At 59.0% G+C, this 21,320-nt stretch overlaps 1 protein-coding gene across 11 annotated transcripts in view; it reads left to right on the plus strand.

Annotated features, from left to right (window-relative positions):
* The window catches only part of ARHGEF10L (Rho guanine nucleotide exchange factor 10 like), a 156,103-nt gene that overhangs the window by 58,266 nt on the left and 76,517 nt on the right, over positions 1 to 21,320 (plus strand). For all 11 annotated transcript variants that reach the window (XM_059134833.1, XM_059134830.1, XM_059134838.1 and 8 more), the window contains exons 3-7: positions 2,251 to 2,439; positions 3,238 to 3,271; positions 14,882 to 14,973; positions 16,559 to 16,642; positions 20,583 to 20,752. In XM_059134833.1, coding sequence (XP_058990816.1) covers positions 2,251 to 2,439; positions 3,238 to 3,271; positions 14,882 to 14,973; positions 16,559 to 16,642; positions 20,583 to 20,752 — 569 coding nt within the window. The remainder of the gene's footprint in view (positions 1 to 2,250; positions 2,440 to 3,237; positions 3,272 to 14,881; positions 14,974 to 16,558; positions 16,643 to 20,582; positions 20,753 to 21,320) is intronic.

Genomic DNA, 21,320 nt, shown 5'->3' on the forward strand with positions numbered 1-21,320 from the left:
GGGGGTCATTTCAACCTTCTCAACCAGGGTTTGTGTCTCTGATCTGGGGAAGGAGCTTCAGCCACCGGCCACATCACTGCCTGTCGATGTTGGCCTGAGCTGTCCCCAAAGCTCCCAGGAGGAGAAGGGGGCCCCCACCTCAGAGACCCCCATCTGGTAGGGAGGAAGCCTGAGCTCTGGGCTTCAGCTGCACTCCAGTAGCTGGGGAAGGGGCTTTGTGAATTTGATACATTTGCACCTGGAATGTTCTGCTCTGCAAACTCCCAGGTCCTTATGGGGAAGGGATTGGATTTTTCTAGTCCAAGGACTGCTAATGTGGGATATGCTCATCTGTCTGTCAGTTGTGCCATCCAGCTGTCTGTCTGCTCCATCTACCTTCCTGCCTGCCTATTCCTCCTTCCAGCCCTGAGCACCTATGGGGGCTGAGCCCACAGATGTGATCCCGGCGTCAAGGATCCCGGCTGGGAGGGACCTTACTGACAACAGGTGTTACTGTGTGATGCGGACACACAAGGCCCTCGGCCAAGGGCTACATCTACTGGGCAGTTCCCAGGCAGGGGTGATTTTGTCCCCCAGGAGACACTGAGCAATGTTTGGAGACACCTATGGTTGTCACAGCTGGAGGCAGTACCTGCTTCTAATGGGCAGAGGCTGGGGATGCTGCTGTCCATCCTGCAGGACGCCCACCATGAAGACCCCAGGGCCCCAGAGTCAGCAGGGGGTGGTGGGTGGAGAAACCGCGACCTACTTCCCAGTTCACGTTCACCTTGGCCATATGGGGCGGGTGCTGTTTTTATTATCCAGTCTATGGAGGGAGAAACCAAGCTTCCAAGAGGTGAAGATACTTGCCCAGAACCACACGGCTGGTAGGGGGCCCTGGCAGGGCCGGAGCACGAGCTCTGCATCTTGTGGCGTGAGCTACAGTGGAACCGAAGGGGCGGTCAGCTTTGCAGACTTCTCTTTTTTTAATTTAATTTTATTATGTTTTTAAAGATTTTATTTACTTATTTGAGAGGAAGAGAGTGAGTGCAGGACTGTGAGTGAACATGAGGTTGAAGGAGGCAGGAGGAGCTGGGAGGAACGGGGGGGAGGGACGGGGCAGCGGAGAGGAGGGGCAGGGGGACAAGCAGACTCTCTGCTGAGCAGGGAGCCCGGTGCGGGGTTCGATCCCAGAGCCCTGGGATCATGACCTGAGCCAAAGGCAGACACTTAACTGACTGAGCCACCCGGGTGCCCCAGCTCTGCGGACTTTTAAAACCAGGCCACATTGCCCTTTGGTTTTGGAGCAGGTTGGCATGAAGTAGGGAGATGGCAGAGTGAACCCCTGAGGTTCTGTCCGGCCCTAGGTTTGAGGAAGGAAGTCCTCCAGGGGAGAAGACCAGGGACCTCAGCTTGGTGAAGTGGGTGGAGAGGTGAGGGCCCATTAAGCTCTTTAGGAGAGAGAATCCATTCCTTTTCTTGTTTAACAGAAGTTGCTGAGTTTCCACCGTTGGCCAGGCCATGACCCGTCCTGGCCGTGACCCATCCCTTAAAGGGGATCTTAGGGATCTGAGATCGGCCCAGGCATACAAACAAGCAAAAACACATCCTCACAGGTTATACGGGGAGGAACGGAGGCAGAAAACAAGGGGCTGCAACGGGGGGGGGGGGGGGGGGGGAGGGGGGGCATGGCGGGGGCGGGGCTCTGCTTCAGTTGAGCTTTGATGGACAGCGGGAGGGCACAGCCGGGCCGGGAATCTGGGGGCGCAGGCTCCTCGCCCCGCCCAGCAGGTCCGCGCCCTGGTCCCTGCAAAATGGCTTCCTCTGGGCTCCGGACACCCAGGAAACTGTGTTTCCTGTGGCTGGGCTGTGTGCACGACAAGTGTGTGTGCTCACCTACACGTGGGAAGAGCACGCAGGCACGCACACGAAGGGAAGGACGCACGCAGGTGTGTGCTCACACGCACACGCGCAGGTGCAATGAAAAAGCCTCCTTGCTGACAAATGGGGAAAGAGGAAACAGGAAAGGCGGACATCCAACCAGGCTTTGCTCCCTCCTCTCGGTCTACTGCTGGCCTCCTTACAACCCTCACCCACCACGGGTCACCCTTTCGAGCGCAGGGAGGCCAGCCGGCCCGGGCAGGGGTCTCCTCGAGTCCCTGGGAACTGCCGTCACGCTGTCCCTCAGGCCCACAGCAACTCCCCGTGGTAGCCATCGCCTTTGACCAAACCAAACCCCAGACCCTGCTTCTGCTAACTCCTCCCTTTCAGGAGATCAGCTGGTTCCGGGAGGCCCTGGCCCCTCCCCCGAGGCGGAGGACGACCCTGGAGAAGCTTTTGAGTTTGACGACAGTGACGATGACGAGGACACCAGCGCTGGCCTGGGTGTCCCAGGCGTTGCTCCAGAGAAGGACATCGAGGACGCCCCACTGATCCACTTGGACTCCGCCCCCATCACTGGTAAGGTGTTTTTGGGAGCCTTGGGTCCTCCCATTTCCGGGCCTCTGGGGCTACAGAAAGCCACGAGCCTGGTGGAAGCTCCAGGCTCCCAGGGATGCCTCCCAGCCGCTCCACTGTCCCCAGAAGCAGGAAGGGAAAAACCACTGAGAAGTTGCATTCCAAGGCTTCCCTCGGGAACTGGAGATTCCAAGCGTTCCTGCAGAGTCTGGCTTACTTTGACACATCAGTCATGGACATGGTGGGCCCCGTATTGGGCGCTGGGCACAGTCGCTGCCCAGGGCTTGTGTCTCCGAAGCCCCTCTTCCCTGGCAGCTTCTCCCAGGGAGTCACACCAGCTGGAGAAGCCACCCCCCAGGCGTCCCGGTGGCCCTAGGGGTGGGAGCGCCCTGATAAGGCGGTGTTAAATGGCAGCTTCTGGGCTCTTGGGTTGTGTCATCTGGGAGAGACTGGGGACTGGCCTGGCAGGAACTTCCTGCAGGCTTGGGGACAAGGGGCTCCTTGAGGAGCTGGGGGTGGGGGGCAGGGTCAGAGCAGGCAGGGCGGCTGATTCCGGTTGGAGTTGGGACGTGGGCCACAGTGGTGGGAGGGGAGGTGGTGCAGGTAGGACAGGTAGGGGAGCTTAATGACAGCGCGGTGGCGGGGGAGGGGGGAGGGAGACAGGAACCCAGCAGGCACCCAGGTTGGCCCAGGCCCCGTCTCCGGCACCCCAGGGAGGCTGGGAAAAGGGGGCGGGGATGGATCGAGTCCATAGGGACCAGCCTATGGTCTGACGGGCTCTCCTCTGCTCTCTTCCCACAGACCCAGACCCAGCAGCCTCACCACCCCAGACACAGTAAGTGAGCCCTTGCTTTGGTGGTTGGAGAAAGAGGAGACACTGGGCAGGAGGGGTGGAGGAGGGTGCTGCTGTCCCCAGGACCGCTCCGGCTTTGGCTGAAGCTGCACCAGCCCTTCTCTCCCTCTGTGGCCTCCTCAGCCAGCTGGGGGGATGGGCTGCACGACTGCGGCTGGGGGGCCGTAAAATCAGAGGCCTCTCAGGGTTTTGCTCACTGCTGCTTACTGCCTGGCTTTGGGGACCTGTGTGCTTAGAGAGTGGTGGGCCTGGCTTTAAATCCTGGCCACCGTGGCAGGGGAAGGGGTCTCCTTTGTCCCCTGGTGTGCTGAACCGGGGGGGGGGGGGCTGATTCTCAGGCTGGTGTCACCCAGTGGGAAAGCTCAGAAATGCAGTTTCCCGCCCCGGGTCCCTGGAGCCAAGGCAGATGTGGAGTCTAGGGTCCGAGTCCCTGTATTTGCCATCCAGAGTGGGTGGGCCCTGGGAAGGTTTCTGCTGGGCCAGAGATAGGGATCGGCCTCTTGTCCCTGGCAGGGCCTGCCCGCCTTCTCCTTGTGAGGCCTGGAGGCAAGGCTGGGTGTCTGGCTGATGATGGTGCGGTGCTGGGGTGGTCACTGATGGCTCGGAGAGCTGGGGTCATATCATGCTGTTATTATCAGCCCTGCTGGTCAGGTAGCTCAGAGAGTGTTTCTGGGAGAGGGGCACAGCCTCTGCCTTGAACCCAGCTGCCCACTCACCTGTGCTTGGACTCAAGCTAGGGCAGCCCCAACCCCCCTTAAAGACCATCTCCTGGCCACAGTGGGGTGTGAGCTCTGGAGGTTCAAATCCTCACTGAGCCCCTCCCTAGCTGGGTGGCTTTGGGCTGCCTGGGAACCTCTCTGAGCCCCAGTTTCCCTGTCTGTGTGATGGAAGTAATACCCATCTAGGAGCATTGTGGGGAGCGAGAGAGGCTGGTCGAAGGATGAACCAGATGTGTTCCCTGAGTTCATTTCCACTCCGCCTCCTGTCCTTACTGGGTGTTTCCAGTGATGGGGCAGGAGGGACAGAGTCCCTGTGCTTGGAGTGTCTGCCTCTCAGGCTGGGTCTGGATTGCGGGGTGGCTTGAATAAATGTACCTTTGAGTCCCCTTACTGGGCCAACCCTGGATCTTGGCAGGAGTTCTCTGGAGCCTCCCTGCCTGCCTTTAGTTTCCCAGATGTGGAGATTGGGAGCAGGACTTGTCCAAGGCCACACGGTGAGATGCTGACAGCCTTGGACTCCTTGTCCAGTGCTCTCTGTGTGCTCCCAGCCGCACCCTCCCTTCCAGATCTCTGTTTACTTCAGTTCCAGCTTCTTCCCTGGGTGGTGACTTTCCACTCCGGAGTCTTCTGGGGGAAGAACCATTCAGCCTTCTCCTTGTTATCCAAGAGAAAGGGGAAAAAAAATTGCTTTCTTTTCTTTTTCTTTTTTTAATTTTTTTTCAGAGTTTCCTAAAGGTAGTCACTAAGCAAACACTGTTTTGAAAAAGCAAATCACCCACTGGAAGCCATTTCACCAAATCTCCCTGCATTTCCCCCCTGGCCCCTGCCTGGAGGTTTAGAAGTGGCCCTGGCCTTTGCCTGGCTGCCTACCTGGCCTCTGGGGGCTCCTGATGATCCCAGGTCTTGGCAGAGCTGCAGGCCCTGGGGGGGTCTCACCCCCATCAGGGCACTCACTCCCAGCTAGGGAGGGATGCAGGGTCGGTCGCATCCCACGTCCCCACAGGTGAGCCGCCAGGCAGGAGCATGTTGGGGAAGAGAGGCCTGGAGTCTGGGTCTTGGGACACCTGGGAACTTAGGCTCCGAGCCACAGGGAGCTGGCTTCAAGTCTTCCTCTGTGCTGGCTGCGAGTCTTTGAGCAAGTGGCTGCCTGTCCCGAGCCTCACTCCTGATCAGTAACGAGGGCATAATCAGCCTCCTTTCTTGCGGGACTCCAGGAAGCGTATGTGAGTTACTAGTTACCCCGTGCTCAGCTGGCCCGAGCCAGCTGCTCCAGATGTATTTGCTGTTGTTACTCTGGGTCCTGATTCAGATGTGGTTTTAGAGGGAGCTGCTTGGTACCCTCGTAGTCAGACGAACCCGGGTCTGACCTGGTTCTTGCAGCCGGCTGCCCCACCTCTCTGAGTCTGCCCAGGGAAGTGAGTCAGCCCTGTGGGGCGGCAGTGACGGAGCTGTCACAGGCTGACTGGCCGTCCAGGTACCTCAGCAGGGGCATCGGGTCTGAGTCCAACTTTGAGGCCTGTGGACTCCGCTGTCCCTGTGCCTGCTTGGCTGGGGGAGGCAGCCAGGCTGCTGTGGGGAGTCTGTGAGGAGCCCCTGGGGTGATTTGAGGGTCAGGCCACACTGCTCAACCATCCAAGGAGCAAGCATGGTGGGGAGGTCGCGTCCGTCCCTGCTGCTGGGCAAGGGAAACCTACCAAGGGTGGCTTTCTCTTTCCGCAAGACACATCTGGTGCCAGGTAACAACAGCAACAGCAAAGATAATAGTGACGAGAATGATCATGTTTACTGTGTCCCCCGGGGCTCCGTGCCCAGTCCCACAGACGCCTCTGCTGCCACATCTGTGGCACAGGTGGGGAAGCTGAGGCTCAGGGAGGCGTGGCGGCCAGGGTTCCATACAGAGAGGGCCCGTTCATTCAGAACAGGGGCTGGAACCTGGGCCTCTGTCCATGGGGGTGGGTGTTTGACTGTGGCGCTGCCCTCCAGGGACATGCTGGGGACTCCCAGTCTGGACTCAGGACCTCAGACTTTGGCTCATGGTGGGGGAGGGGTGCGGCCGGCTGCATAGGGACCATCCGGCTGTGTGTGTGTTTCCTGGGGGGAGCATTTTGCCTACCAAGAGATTTAACTTTGCCTCCTAGTTCTGAGGAGAGTCGTTTGCAAACAGTTGGTCAGAAATCCCAGAGCAGAGTGGCCTCAGCCTGTGATCCTGGGCGAGGCCCCTTCCCTTAAAATGGGAGCAGAGTAGAAGCAGCCCCCTCCGCTCTGGGTGGAGCGCCTCCCCCCACCCCGCCCCCCACACTGGCTCCCTGGAGCGCCCGTGTTTAGGGTAGGGGTATGAGGTCTTATATTTGCTGCTGGTTTAGCACACTGCTTGGGGGAGTACCGAAGGCATCGTGTTGCATATATCACGGGCCCTGGAGGACAGACGGACGAATGGGGTCTGTAAGGCAACTTCCAGTGTCTCCATGAAGAGGAGGAGGAGGAGGAACAGTGTGGAAATGGGGTCTCGGAACTCTGGCACTGATGGGGGCTGGGATGGAGGCCAGTGGGAGGCAGGCTCCGAGTGGCCGGATGGCCCGTCCCACTGATGCTGGCGGAGTCGGCGAGCTAAGTGCACGTGCTTGTGATCCTCTTTCCCGGCACCGCAGCCCCAAGAGATGGGGTGACTGGTCTTGCTACTGGAGCGTGGCCATGGGGGGCCGGCTGTGCCCTGGGGGACTCCGATGCGCATGCGCTCAAGCACCCTGCCCTCGTGCTGGGGGTGTCTGGCTGGAGAAGCAGCCAGAGCACCAGCGGTTGCTGGAACGAGAGCGTGTGGGTCGCCGGCTTCCTGTGTTTTCCCTGGACTCGGGCCCGCACCTCTTCCCTCTGAGGGCACCGGCCCCCTCTGGAGTTGTTTGCTTTTCCTGTCCAGTTGTCCTGCCACCCCCAGAGGGCCCCCTGCAGCCTGAGTGTTTCCTGCCGGGTCAGGCTTCTGGCTCCTGTCCGGGCTGCAGGGATTCTTACCGGCTCCCGGGACGTGCCTGGGTATCTAGATAAGATGGGCTGGTCAGGGTCTCTCACCTGGGCCTGGACTCTGGGGAAACAGCTGGGCAGTGGATTCCTGGAAGTGCCGAGAAGCCCTGTCCTCTCCGGATGCATCAGGCCCAGCTCAGGGAAGCAGCATTCGGCACTGGAGGGCCTGTGGCTTCTGAGGCCCCTGGGTGTGGGGGGCATGTGGGTCTTGCGGGGGACAGCTGGACAGAGCTGGAGTGCCCCCAGCCCTGGAGGAACTTCTCGCTGGCAAAGTCAGTCACCGGCTTGTTACTCAGTGCTTTTCAGATGGCAGAGCCCCAGCATGGAGTTGTTTGCAATCCCAGGCTTGCCCTTAATCTCACTGTTTCTGCAAATCTGGAGCATTTCTGGCCTCCTGTGTCCTGTCCTGGGGGCGGTCCATGTGGGGCCCAAGGCCTGGCAGAAATCAGCTCCCGCCAATGGATTCCCTCATTGGAGGATAATGGGGACCAGGCCCCTTTAACACTAGAGACCTCTCTCTCTGGCTCTTTGCTAGGCCCCGAATTGGAAAAGCTGTATTTTTTGGTTTTTGTTTCTCTTTCCTCTTCACCTCTGGTTATGAGGGGTTTCCACATCCGAGCTGTGGCCTTTGGATCGCAGCATGAAAGGGGCAGCACTGAGGTACCCGGCAGAAAAGCCTGACACAGTGTCTCCCGAAAAAGGGAGCTGTGTGCCCATTTGATGCACTGAGTGCCCAGTCGGGAATCTCGTGGAGTCCAGCCCTGGATCTCTGCAGCCACGGGATGACAAGCCTTAGCCTCAGCCATCCCTCATCCCTAGTGCCGGGCCCAAAGAAGTCCCAGTACTAATAGTTTACGTGTGCATGACTTTATAGTTTCTCTGGTCCTTTCCACACATCTCACTGCGGGTCTCACAGCTGTGGTGGGCAGGATAATGCAACCCCCTCCCACCCCCGCACCAAGTGCCACGTCCTAACCCCCAGCGCCTGTGAACCTGTTACGGTCTATGGGAAAGGGATTTGGCAGATGCAAGTTAAGGATCTGAGAGGGGGAGATTGTCCTGGATTCTCCAGGTGGGTGCAGTGGAATCACACGGGTCCTTATGAGACAGGCAGGGGTGTCCATGTCAGAGGGAGATCGAAAGAGGCCATGCTGATGGCGTTGGGAGATAGAGGAGGGGCCGTAAGTCAGGGGATACGGGCTGCTTCCAGAGGCTGGAAAGAGTCAAGGGAATGGCTCCTCCCCAGCGCCCCCCGAAGAGCAGAGCCCTGCCAACACCTTGCTTTTACCCTAGGGAAAACCGTTTTAAACGTCTGATCTCTACAACCACAGGATAATTCATCTGTGTTGTGATTTGTCGCAGTAGCAGTGAGGAGACGAACACAGCTGGAAAGGGGTCACTGTTATGGATCCTACTGTGCAGGCCCAGAGGGGGGCAGCCCCTGGTGCGGGGCTGGTGGCCCCTGAGCTCACAGCCAGAGGACAGGGCTCCGTTCGCCCTCCCCCTGCAGCCCTCCTGGCCTGCCCAGGCTGGTGCCGGGGCCGCCCTTGGCCAGTGTTCCACTGCCTGGCTGGCTGGCTTGGAGCCCCTCGCCCTTCACCTCCGTCCTCCATCGCTCCATCAGCTTTGCGGAGAGCCTCTGAGGCGCCAGGCCCCGCGGTGACCCAGCAGACGGTCCCTGCCCTTGGGGGAGGGGGCGCCACCATTCTGTGCCTGGCTGTGTCATTTTCGTGGGCCCTGCCCGGTTCTACAAGTTCTACTTGCCTTACCTCGTTTACCCTCAGGGCACCCTCAGAGGCGGGCCCAGGGATAATGCCCGCTTCACAGATGCAGAACCAGGTCAGAGGGAACATGGTATCAGCCTCATGTCATCACAGAGCTGAGGTGAGGCAGAGCCGGGCCTGAACCCACTAGGCTGGGCTTCCAGAACCGGTGTTTAATTGGCTGAGGTCTGCCTCACCGATCTGGTTTGGATCTCATCCACCCTACACCCGAGCTCTGCAACCTGGGACGTGTGGGCGGCCTTACCTGCCTAACCCTCCCCTTCCTCCCTATAAAGTGGGACAGACCAGCTGCTGGAGCCGTCAGGGGAGGACATGAGACACGGGGACTGGATGCCCGGCCACAGAGCTGCTCTCCGTGGCTGTCCCCAAAGGGTGCTTGTATGTCTGGGGCCGACCCCAGGGCGCGGGACCCACGCTGGCCAGCGGGCTGTTTAACGTTTCCTGAGATGCGTGTCCTTCCTCTTTTTCTTTCTTGGAACAGGCACACATATTTGTTGTAGAAAAATAAGAAAGTACAGAAGATGATTGACTCACTCGAGCTTTAATCCCACGACGGTGCGTCCCTGTCGGGCTTCAGGGCTGTGCGGGTTCGGCAAGGACACACCGTTTTTTAAGAACTGTGGTTTTATCGCACGTGCTGTGTTGTGGCTCATTTTCTGTCCTCGTTGCAGATCATGAGCATTTTCCTGTGAGAACCTGCACGAATTAGTGCTGGGAGAGCGGTGCCTGCCACCATCTGACCTGAGCGCCAAGCCTGGGGTCCTCCAACGTCAGGGAGGCGCGTGCACCCTGGGGCGGAAGGCCAGAGGTGGGGTCTGGGTGGGTATCCGTGGCTGTGTGTCCAGAGGGGTGTCCCCTGGGGCCCTTGACGCTCGCTCCTCAGGGAGGACTGTGCTGTGGATAGCAAGTTGGGGGGCCCTCCCCAGACTTCCCCTGGCGTCACCTCACTACCCACTCAGGAAGTGGGTTCGTGACCATGTAGGGGGTGGCCTGGGACAGACGGACTGGGTCCCGGCACCCTTCGGCAGGAGGTGCATGGCCGGGCTGTGGCTGTGAGGCAACCCATGTGTGCAGACTGGGGGTGCTGCGATGTGCCCTCTCCCACCCCCCATTGGAGACCCTGTGCCTGGAGCAGGGATGGAGAGGAAGTAGCGTATCAAGGGCATGTGTCAAGCACCAGATCCCCTACTGAGTAGTTCAAGTGCTTTCTTGATTTCCTCCTTAGCCGCACCCTGGGAGGGAGGCCGTGTTGCCCCATTTCACAGATGAGTTATCTCGTGAATCCTCACAGTAAGGAACAGAAGCTGTTACTCACCCCTCGGCACCTGTCCTGGCAGAGCCAAGGGGCAGAGCGGTGGTTTTGTCCCCGGTCTGTCCGCTCTGGAACAAAGTCTTCACCCCTCAATCCTGTGAGCGTGGTTCTTGACCCTGGCCTCACAGCGGGGCAGCGGGGTTTAGAAACACTGATCCAGGGCAGGTACCTCCCAACCACCAGCTCAGAATCTCAGGGCAGGGGCCCAGGCTGGTACCTGCTGGGAGCTTTTTGGGTGACGGCAGACACAGCTGCTTTGAGCCATCTGACCAGACGATCTTTAAGGCCCTTCCAGCCTTCACGTGTTATGTAAACTGGAAAGCGGCCAGGGCTGAAAAGACATCTGGCAGTGGGGTTAATCTGGGTTTCATACTTGTCTTTCTTTTGTGTCTCTTGGACGTGGGGATAGTGGCAGATTTCTGGAGGGGTGACATTCTGAGTAGGACTGTCCTGGGCAAGCCCCGCTGTCCAGGCCTGATTCTGGTCCTTTCTCTTCCCCAAAGGTGGGATTTCTTCCTCCTCTACATTTTCATTCCTTGTGCTGGAAAAGGCCCTGGGATGCCCCGTGTGTGCCTGAGGGTGTCCGGGTGCATGAGCACAGGGGCGTGAGCCCAACCTGCCAGGAATCCTCAGGCTGTTCGAGTTTGGAGGGTCGTCCCTGCTGTGTGGCCCCCAGGAAAGGCACCCTGTGGAATCTGCCATCCAGAGAGATTCACTAAGAAAATGGGGCCTGGACCAGCAGCTGTGGGGTTGGGGCACGGCTCTTCTCTGGTCTGGAGCTTTCGTCTAACACAGGCTGCGTTGGGCATCCGCCATCACTGAGTGTGGCTCCCAGAATGGGGCGGCCAGGACAGAGCGGGTCCCTGCTGTCACAGGGTGTTCACTCCCCTCTCATCCCTGGCTTTTCCCTGGAGAGCAAGGAGGTGGGCACAGAGGGCACTTGGGGCTGCGTGGTGGCCTTCCAGAGTGCTTGACTTCAGTCTGGTGGACAGGGGACACTGGTCTTGGGGGATCGGGAGGCATACTTTCTTTTGTCTCCCGTCCACTAGTTTTCAGCGAACTCCCTGTTTTCTGCTCCTCTCCACGGGCTTGGCTCCTGTCCCCTGCCTTCTGGGGGCAGTGGGATCACCTTGTGAGACTGCTGTCATCTCAGTGACGGGCCTTATTCGGGTACACCTGCAAAGTGCAGGAAGTCCAGATAAGTGTGAGATAAATGGCCTCTTAATGGCCTTGTCTGGCTCTTTGGTTATCGGGAACCTTTGGGGAGGCCCCCGGAGTGTGTGTTCTCAGCAGAATTGATGCCGGGCAGCAGCTGGGAGAGGCTGCCTTCTGGTGGATGTAAAGTGGGGCGGTGGCCTCGCTGGGCAGTGGGAAGGGGCAAGGGGGAGAAGGTGCCCCCAGCCTCATTGCTTGCCCAGTCCTGCTTTCCCTTGCCTGAGAGGTCTGTCTGCAGGGGAGACACCTGCTGGGGGCTGGGGGGCAGCGGAGCCGCTTTCCAGAGCTGGGCTTTGCAGGCCAGGCAGGCGACTTGGGGCGAGGCACTTTCGGGATCTCTGTTTTCTCCTCTGTAAAATAGTCACGATAATACATGCACTGGTGCTCATGGGTCCTCCTCGGGCATTCAGCACGGCACAGTCCAGGGCAGGTACCAGCCAAGTGTGGGGCAGGGGTAGGGGGGTGGTCTGAGCCTGAGAAGGCCTGTGCACCTGTTGGCCCTGGCCCTTGCCTGCCCTCGGGGCTCCCCTTCTGTTTGTCTCAGCCTTGGAGGCGGCAGGGGCTGCACGAAGGTGGTTTCTCTGTGCTGTAAGATCCCCCACTCCTCAGCCCAGGACACCCAGACTAGCTTCTCTAATTGTGTAGCTGGCTCAGATCTACACTGTCCTCTTACAGTGGCCATTAGCCACAGGCGGCTATTTAAAATTAAATTACTTAAATAAAATAAAATCAGCTTCACTGTGATTTGGTGATGCTTAGCCTGGAGGCTCAGGTTTCAGCCACTCCCGGCTTTTAGTACGTCAGAAATTATTTCCAGATCCCTTCTAAAGCTGCCTGACCTCTCCTGAAAATACCCACTGCCCCTTGATGTCACCTTCAGAGTTTACTCAGGGCCTTCTCGAGAGTTCTCTGGTTGAACCGCACCGCAGCCTTGGGGCTGGCTGTTAGGATTTCTCCTGGACGGAGACTTGAACTTGTGCATGCCCAGTACTATTTTTCTCCTTCCCTCTACAAAGAAGAATGTCTGAATAGCCAAGCAAGGTTCAGTGGCCTTGTGACACAGCAAATATGTGATGTGCTTGAATATATAAATGCCACCTCCCTCCTTCCAGGTGGTCTGGCTGTAAGATGACAGACTTTGTAGGCAGACAGGCTGGGCCTTAGGTCCCAGCTCCCTCTGATGCACTGAGTGAGCGAGTCTGGCTAAGCAGCTCCAAGTCTTTGTAAGTCTTCCTCCGTCTGTGGGTTGAGGATGACAGTAACTGCCTCGTATGTGTTCCTGAAAATACAAAGCAAAACAAGCGGCAAGGAATAGGTGCTTCTGAATGGCCCCAGATCGTCATGGGTGACCTGTCAGAGCAAAGAGAGCCAGTGGTTGGGACCAAGCTCATGTCAACTTGGGTTGGAAGGGCTCGGCTCTGTCTGAGTGGCTGGATTCAGCACCTTCAAGATGTCCGTGGGTGGGGCGCCTGGGTGCCTCAGTGGGTTAAAGCCTCTGCCTTTGGCTCAGATCATGATCCCAGAGTCCTGGGATCGAGCCCCGCATCGGGCTCTCTGCTCAGCAGGAAGCCTGCTTCCCCCTCTCTCTCTACCTGCCCCTCTGCCTACTTGTGATCTTTGTCTATCGAATAAATAAATAAAATCTTTGGGAAAAAAAAAAGATGTCCGTGGGTTGTGCCTGGGGGATGACATTGCTGACTTCCGGCAGGAAAACCTGAGCAGAGATTTGCTCTGACAGTGGTGTAGGGCGACCAGACTGTCCTGTACGTGGCCACTAGCCACAGGTGGCTCTTGAAAATTAAATGACTTAAGGTGACACTATTCCAAATGAAGTTCTTTAGTGAGTTCCACTAATTAACTTCCACATGTTACATTCCAAGGGCGCAGTGGCCACAGGTGGCTCAGGCGATGGCACAGACAGAACGTTTCCATCTCCCACCTGAGCTGCGGTTGGACGAGGCCCTCTGGGACCAGGCAGGCTGGCATCTCGGTCTGGCTCTGCCATTCCGGCAGCGTGATCTTGGGCAGGCTCCTCTGCCCAATGCCTGCAGGTGGGAAGAAGGCAGGATCCACGTTGTCCCAGCTGCTCATGGGAGATGCTCCCCACCACCTCCTCCCTCCCTGCTCCCTGCACCATCCTGGTGTGCATCTCTCCTCCTCCTCTTGGGGCTTAGGGGCCAGGAAGTTGACTCGAATTCTTGGCAGCAGTGGCTGCTGTCTTGGACCTTTACAGGTGCCTCCCTTCTGGATTGGCAGGTATGGTCTTTTTTTTTTTTTTTTTAATAAAGATTTTATTTATTTGACAGAGATCACAAGTAGGCAGAAAGGCAGGCAGAGAGAGGGGGAAACAGGCTCCCCGCTGAGCAGAGAGCCCAATGCGGGGCTCCCCGCTGAGCAGAGAGCCCAATGCGGGGCTCGATCCCAAGACCCTGAGATCATGACCTGAGCTGAAGGCAGAGGCTTAACCCACTGAGCCACCCAGGCGCCCCATGGTCTTTGTTTTCTTTTTGAGGCTGGACTTAAAAACAAAGTCAACATTCACTCTGGCATAGTTTTAGATGGACAGAAAAGCCATCAGGGGTTCTGTATACCCAACAGCCAGTTTTCCCCATGGTTCACATCGTAGGTGACCACGGGACGTTTCCCAGACCTGAGAAAGCCGGTTGGGCACACTACCATTCCTTGAACTCCAGGCTTTCTCCGGATTGCACGTTTTTCTTCGTATGCCCTTTTCTGTTCTGGGATCGTGGGTTTAGCCCCTTCGGTGCCTCTGCCTCGCTTTGCGAGATCTTGGGAGTGTCAGGGAATAGCGGCAGGGGTTTGTAGAATGTCTGATAGAATGTCTGGGTTTGTCCTGCGCTCTTCCCATGGTCAGACTGGGGTTGCGGGTGTGGGGTTATAGTGATGTCGAGGGGAGACGCCCACTCATCACAGCCTGTCAGTGTCTGCGCGTGCAGCTGCCGGAGATAATCCACTTGGCCGCCTGGTGGAGCTGGTGAGAGCCGCCTCACTGGTTTTCCCATGGAGTCCCTGCTGCAGGGAAGCAGGCGAGGAGGTCCGGCTCCTTCTCACTTGTGGGGGGCATGAAGCTTGGTCTCCCATATCTGGTCTAGTGAGGCTTTGCATGACCTTGTTTCTCACAGGAGGCAGGGGTCCCCCAACTCTCACTCCCACTTTGTACGTGGGACGATGGGAGATGGAGAGCCCCCGTGTCTGCCCTGGGATAGGGACGGGCGCCCTTGCAGGGGAAGGCCTCTGATCCTCATCACTGTGGTCTTACGGTGTCTTCTAAGGATGGGGAAACTCAGAGGGGAAGGGGCTTGTTCAAGGCCAGCCCAGCCTGGCCTCCCCAGCTCTCTGGACTCACAGCTCTGGGGGCGAGCGACTCCTGGCCCTCCTCCACCCCCCCACCCTTGTGCCTTACATGCCTTGCCCCCTGGGTGCGGGGCGGCCAGAGGCTTCCTGGAGCCCGCTGTCCTGTCCCTCCCTGCTCGGCAGCCCCGTCCCAGTCCCTGCTGGCTCAATGACACTGTTTCTTGGCCCGCAGGGTGCCACCGGTGGTGAGCAACGGGGATGCTGTGGATGCTGCTCTCTCCGGGGTCCGGCGCTCCAGCTGGAAGTGGAAGAGCTCCCGCCGGAGTAAGTGCCCTCCAGCCCCGTCATAGCCCAGGAGGGTGGACCGGGATAACCTCAGAGCCCCTTCTTCAGGCCCAGAGGGCCAGTGGGGGCTCTCATGAGCCATCGGGTCATCCTCACTGTGTGGGCTGCCGTGGGCTTGGTGGCAGCTCTGAGAGGGACCGGCCGCTGCCCATGCTGGGAGTTGTCCCCGTTTGTGGCCTGATGAGAGCCGTGGTCCGGGAGTTGGTCATTATTTGGCTTTTTATCTGCTCATCAAATACTCAGAAGCTCCTACATCAGGGCTGCTGGGCTGGCAGTGGGGCCTACGATGAGGTCCCTCCAGGAGCGGAACCAGCCACATAGGCCAGCAGTTACCTTGCAGAAGGCCAGGTCCCAGGAGGGGAAGGTGGGAGTGAGGGGAACCCAGGAGTCCTGGGGGCAGGGAAGAGAGAGCAGGGGTTGGGAAAAAGTGCATCCAGACAGGGGGTGCCCGTGCGGGAGCCAGAGCCCCAGCCCCTGGGGGGAGAGGGGACCTGGAAAGCCACAGCCGCGGTGTGATAGAGGGTAGCACCCAAGCGATCAATGGGGGAGGTGAGGCTGCTGTGTCCCCAGCTCCTTCTGCACCTCCCAGCCATGCTTTTCTGAAGGCAACAGGGAACGATGAGAGCCAGGGGTGGGAGCGGGATGGGAGTGAAGCTGTTAGGCAGCGCCGGGTGGGCTGCAGCCTAGGGAGGAGGCTGTCCTGGAGAGGGAGGCTGATGGCAGAACTAGGGACCTGGAGAGAGAGTGAGCAGGTCTTAGAGCCACGCGGGAGGTAGAATCCTTCTAGGGGTGGCAGAGACGGGTTGAAGGTGAGGCTTGCCTGGGCTCTGGGACCGCAGTGGGGATTTCAGAGCCCATCAGGGTGGGGACTGGTTTTCCAAACCCTAGCTCTGTGCTGGAAGGCACACCTCTAAAGAGGACAGAGCTTGGGGACACGGTTTTGAGGGGAGACCTCCTTAACTGGCACATCCTCGTAGCAGCTAATGGGGGTCAGAGTGGGAGCTGTGCCTTGCTCATTGCCTGCCCAGCAAAACGTTGGTAGAGGGATGTGTTCATTTGCTGAACTTTTCACCAGTCAGGACTCTGCTGGCTGAGTTTTGGGGGGGGGGGGTGCTCTCCTTAACCCCACTCTCCAAATCCATCCGCCACCCCTCATTCCCTGTACTCAGTTGGACTGCTTTGCCTGGCCCATCTCTGGGTGGGAGGTAGCTCTTTCTGGGTAGTCCTGAGGGTCTGGGCTACTGAAGATGCTCCAGACCTCAGGGCACAGATCAGCCAGATGGGCAGGCTTGTGCGGGGCAGGGAGGCAGGTGGGGTCTGTGGTCCTCACTGGGAGGACGCCTCGCAGGGCTGGGGGGCAGGGAGAGGCAGGGGAACCGAGTCCTGGGAGAACCGCCGGCAGGGGCTCCCGAGGGGCCGGGCTCGGGCTGCTGGCGGAGCCGTCAGGCTGCGGGGCGGCGGCAGGGAGCGGCCAGCTGGTGCAGTCCTGCTGTCAGCCCGGCAGCCGCCTCCGCCCAGGCGCCACAGCCGCCTGAGCGCCCCTGTCCTCTCCGTTCGCTCCCAGTCGACCGGTTCACTTTCCCCGCCCTGGAAGAAGATGTGATTTACGACGACGTGCCGTGCGAGAACCTGGATGCCCATCAACCCGGTACGCCTCCTCCATGCTTCCCGGCGGACTTCAGGGCTGCGGCGCGGGGTCGGGGGGGGGGGGGGGGAGGGGGGTGTGGGTGGGGGGGGGCGGGTTCGGGGAGGGTCTGCTCCTGCCCTTTCGCTGCCCCGCCCCACCCGGCCATGCCCCTCCCTCTGGCTTTCGCCAACCACCACCCGCGGCGTCCTGGGAGCGGCTGGAGCTTGCTGGGGGCGTGGCCAGGCCCCGCAGGGGCTGGGCGGGGACCTCCTGGCTGCGGGGAACCCCTGGCTTCCGGGATCGCCCACTCCCGCGGGTGCGGGGCCCAGGCCTGTCATTTCACCTCCCCAAGACTGCATTTCCTGTCTCGGGAGAACCGGGAGGTGGCCCGGGCTTCCCAGGGCTCCTAGGGGAGAAAGGACAGCTCATTAAACCTGACCGCTGGGGCAGAGAGGATTGCCTTCACCCTGCTCTGGGCCCGGGAGGCTGGGAGATTGTGGCTGTAGGGGGGAAGCAGTGGTGGGGGTTAAGTCTGCCTGAGCTGGGCTGTCCCCCAGCCCCAGTATAGTCACCCAGCCAGAGAGAGCACAACCCGGATCCAGGGAGGCTTGCTTGGTAACTGTTCACCGTGAGAGCCATCTTTGCCTGAACACATGAGGCCCGCTACTCCTCATGCTTTGTTTGCTGGAATCTACTTAGAAACTTTGATCCGGGCTATCATGGCTCCATTGTACAGCCAAGGAAAGAGGTGGGGCTGGGAGTTGAACCTGGTTATTCTGACTCCCAAGTCCGCTCCTCTGTCCCCTACCCCAGGAGGGTTTGGGTGGCATCCTCTGACAGAGGATACATGTTTGGTCAAGCCCTGGAGGTCTGCAGGGTAGGGCTTATGACTCCGGGTGACGCTGGCATCAGAGAGGTTAAGCCACCAGCTGCTGATCACACAGCCTGTGTTCGAGGAGCTTCTAATCTGATGGGGTGGCCATCACCATCCTTGGGCTGTGCACAGTCCAAAGGGAGAGCCACGCAGACAACAGGAGAAGGCCCCAGGGCCCGCAGAGCCACACTCCTGACTCCTGTTCCGGGAGCAGGGACAGGTGGGCCAACAATAAACTCACCCCTTTCAGCAAGCCCGGGGGGTGCTTGATTATCCCTGCCTGTTGCTCACTTGAATCCAAGCAGAGGAGGGGAAAGGGCACACTGTTGGGAGGCAGTGAGGTCTTATCGGAAGGTCCCAGATCCCAGAGATGGGAGTGGCTTGGGGTCCACTGTTTCACCCCATTGGGCTCTTTTCCCACCTGAATCAGATCAAGCAACTCCTCACTTGGCCTCAGACTCCACTGAACACTGAGATGCCATCGTGCACTTGTCCCTAACGTGGTGAAAAGGAGGTGGCCAAGAAGTAAGCTCTGAGCCCACCCATCCCACGGCTCCCACCCTCGGGGCTGTGGGAGGGTTGAGTCCCCTGAGGCTGTGGCTGGCCCTTCATGGGTGGGTACCCTGCACAGGCAACACGGGTGCTGTTGGCATCACACCTGCCCGGGCCCAGCACTGACCTTCACGGACCGCTGGGGGCTCAGTGGGTGCTCAGAGAGGAGAGGAGGTTAAGTGCCAAGGGGCAGGCCGCACATCCAGCCCTGCCTTCAGATCCCAGCTCTGCCATGGTTGAGGGCACAGAGCTCCGTGCCTTTGGGCCCTGGCTTCTTCATATAAAATCACGATATCATCCTGACCTCACGGAATATCATCCTGATGCTTTGGGTCCGGGGGGGGGGGGTGGTCATACCAGAGAACTTCTGCTTTGTCTGTCTGGACCTCAGTCCGTTTCATCTGTAGTATTAGGGCGATAATGGCGGCATCCTCGGTGGGTGAAAATTGGCACAGAGCACTGAGCCGGTGGTGGGCCGTCCGTGGGAAGGGAAGGGAAGCCGTTAGTGAAGGCTGAGGCCCCAGGAAGCAGAGGGTGGGAACCAGGATCTCTGTAGGGTCCCCAAAGGCTGAGGATTTGGCTCAGGCTCAGGGATCTGGTGACGCTTTCTGCACTGGAGAGAGTCTTCCTTCCTTCTTTCCTTCCTTTTCTTCCTTCCTTCTTTCGTTTATTTACTTTAGGGACAGTGCAACTGTACAGGCAAGGCAGGGAGGGCAGAGAGGGAGGGAGAGGGACACGCCGGCTCCGGGCTCAGTGCGGAGCCCGATCCGGGACTTGATCTCAGGACTCAGAGATCATGACCTGAGCCAAAGCCAAGAGTTGATGAACCTACTGAGCCACCCAGGCGCCCCTGGAGAGAGTATTTCTAAATGAGCCCGGGGGATGGTAGGGTTGGCAGGCCTCAGCAGAAGGCAGTGTGGTCAATGGAGGGAGCCTGGCCTAGGAGTCTTCGGCCCCTTCTCCCTGCTCTGTCTGGCCCTGGGCAAGCCACGTGTCCTCTCCAGGCCCCTGTTCTGTCTCCTTCCTAATGAGGAGGTGATTCCTTGTGCCCTGCGGATGGATCTTAGGGCTGCGGGCGAATCCAGCCGGAGGCCTCACATACTGAAGGTGTGAGTGGATGGGAGGCGGGGTCTCCTGGAGGCGCTGGGAAGTAGGCACTCGAAAGGCTGCCTGACTTCTTCCTCAGAGGGAGCCCCAAGACCTGGGCTCCGGCCCTTTGCTCATGGGTCTTTGCTGCAGTAATAAGACAATCAGCCCAGCCTTGTAAAGGTCACAGCCTGGTCACCAGCTGCTCTAGTCCCTGGAGACATTAGTCACTATTATCTTTTGCTTAAAAATAACCTAATGCTCCCTCATCTTGAGACCCGAGTCCTCAGCTAAGCCTCAGTGTGTCTGTTTGCTCTTTGGGCGACAATCTCCCGGTCCCCCTATTCCCTGGCTCCCGTGTGGGGTGGAGGTGGTGGCCCTGGGTCGGTGGGATGACACCCGGACCGGCCCAAAAGGCCCGTGAGCAAGGGCCAGCTGCTCTTTGCTGAGCGCCCGCCACGCGCTCGGCTCTTTGCTAGAAGCTCTCAGTTCATATTTTCTTTACTTGACCTTGACCTTTGGCTTATTATTATCACCATCTTGCACAGAGATCTCCAGTAACCAAGCTCTCTGCTCTGGGCAGATGTTTTTTAATCCCTTGTGTCATATTTCTTGTGCATTGACAAGAGCATCTTCATCTTCGTGCACTTTTTGGGGTCTGGCCTCACATTTGTGGGGCCTGCAGTTCAGTCCTTCAGGTGACAGGCCAGGAAGTGCAGTCCAGAGAGATGGGAGTGAAGCCCAAGGTCTCTGCGCTGCAGCTGGGCCTCCTTGGGCAGTGGCTTTTCCACCTCCATCCTGAAGCAGCCTCTCACTCCGCATGTGACAGGGACCACGGGTGTGCTCTGGCCTTGGGGGTCCTGTCCCTCCTGGCCAATGGACTCTCAGCTCTTTGTCCTCCACTTCATCCGTGGAGCTTTGGAAGACGAGGGAATCCTCCTGGATGCTGGGCTAGGGGTGCCCCCTACTGGACCATCCCGAACCCCCATGGGAAACTCAGATTTGGGGTGAGGGGTCCGTCCCCCACTCATTTAATGGTCCTAGCAATTTCTGTGTTGCCCCCGAGGTTGCTGGGGCTGGAGCTGAGGGCCGGAGTCAGGACTTGGTTCTAGACCTTCTGTTTCCCAGGAAAACATTCCCGGAGGCCCAGGATGAGCGCTCAGATCCCAGAAGAGCGTTACGCAGGGGTGGTGGGAAGAGATTAAGGAGACCTCTGCGTGCCCGACACATTTCGTGTGCCTTTCCACGTTTCCTCGTGTCCCCCTCCCTTATCAGGTGGATGCTGGGTGCTCATCACCTCTGTTTTATGGACGAGGAAGACGAGGGGGAGCCTCAGGGCTGAACCGTGACCAACCTCCCATCCCCCACCTGCCTTCCTGGGTCAGAAACTCGGTTTGGGGGGGCTTGGCACGGGGGCCTCTGCTTACCACCCTGTCCCTTGGCCTGCAGGGGTGGAGAGGAACCTGCTCTATGAGGATGTGCACCGGGACGGAGCGCCCAGGGAGGCGGACGACCTAGGCTGGAGCTCCAGTGAGTTCGAGAGCTACAGTGAGGACTCGGGGGAGGAGACCAAACCGGAGGCAGAGCCTGCCAAGCACCGAGTGTCCTTCCAGCCCAAGGTAAGGGGGTGGGCGTCTGTCATCCCAGCCAGGGCACTGCGACCCTTGGGGACTGGCTAAGGAGGGTGGTGAGGGCCAGACCTCAGACTCGTATCCAAGCAGGGACCCCTGGGAATGTACAGTGAGCAAGGAGATGGCCCAGGTGTCCCCAAAATAGAAGACGATCCACCGGCATTGCTGTTTGACCCTGGAGAGCCCGCAGCCTGGAATGGGCGAGGTTAATACCTGGCTCAGGTCTCCCTCCCCCACCCCATTCCCATGGCAGACCCAGCAATGGACCATGATGCTCATGGGCTCAGATCTGGCCGCAGGGGCCTCCTCAGGACAGGCTTCAGGCAGCCCAGCCTGCTGATGAGAGTTGGCTCTTAGATCAGGTCAGCTAGGTCTCCCTGCCCTCCAGGACGCATTCTGAGACCAGTCCTAGACCCATACAGTCCTCTGCCCTTGGGGAAGCGAGCAAGGGGCAGGGGGAGGGGGGCTGCTGTGGTTAGGACACAGAAGGCCTCTTTCCAAGGTCTTTTAAGATGCCATCCATGCATTTGTTTCTGCCCAGAGCAGGGGTCATTCG

The sequence above is a fragment of the Mustela lutreola genome, chromosome 10 (assembly GCF_030435805.1).
Source record: "Mustela lutreola isolate mMusLut2 chromosome 10, mMusLut2.pri, whole genome shotgun sequence".
Lineage (NCBI taxonomy): Eukaryota > Metazoa > Chordata > Mammalia > Carnivora > Mustelidae > Mustela > Mustela lutreola.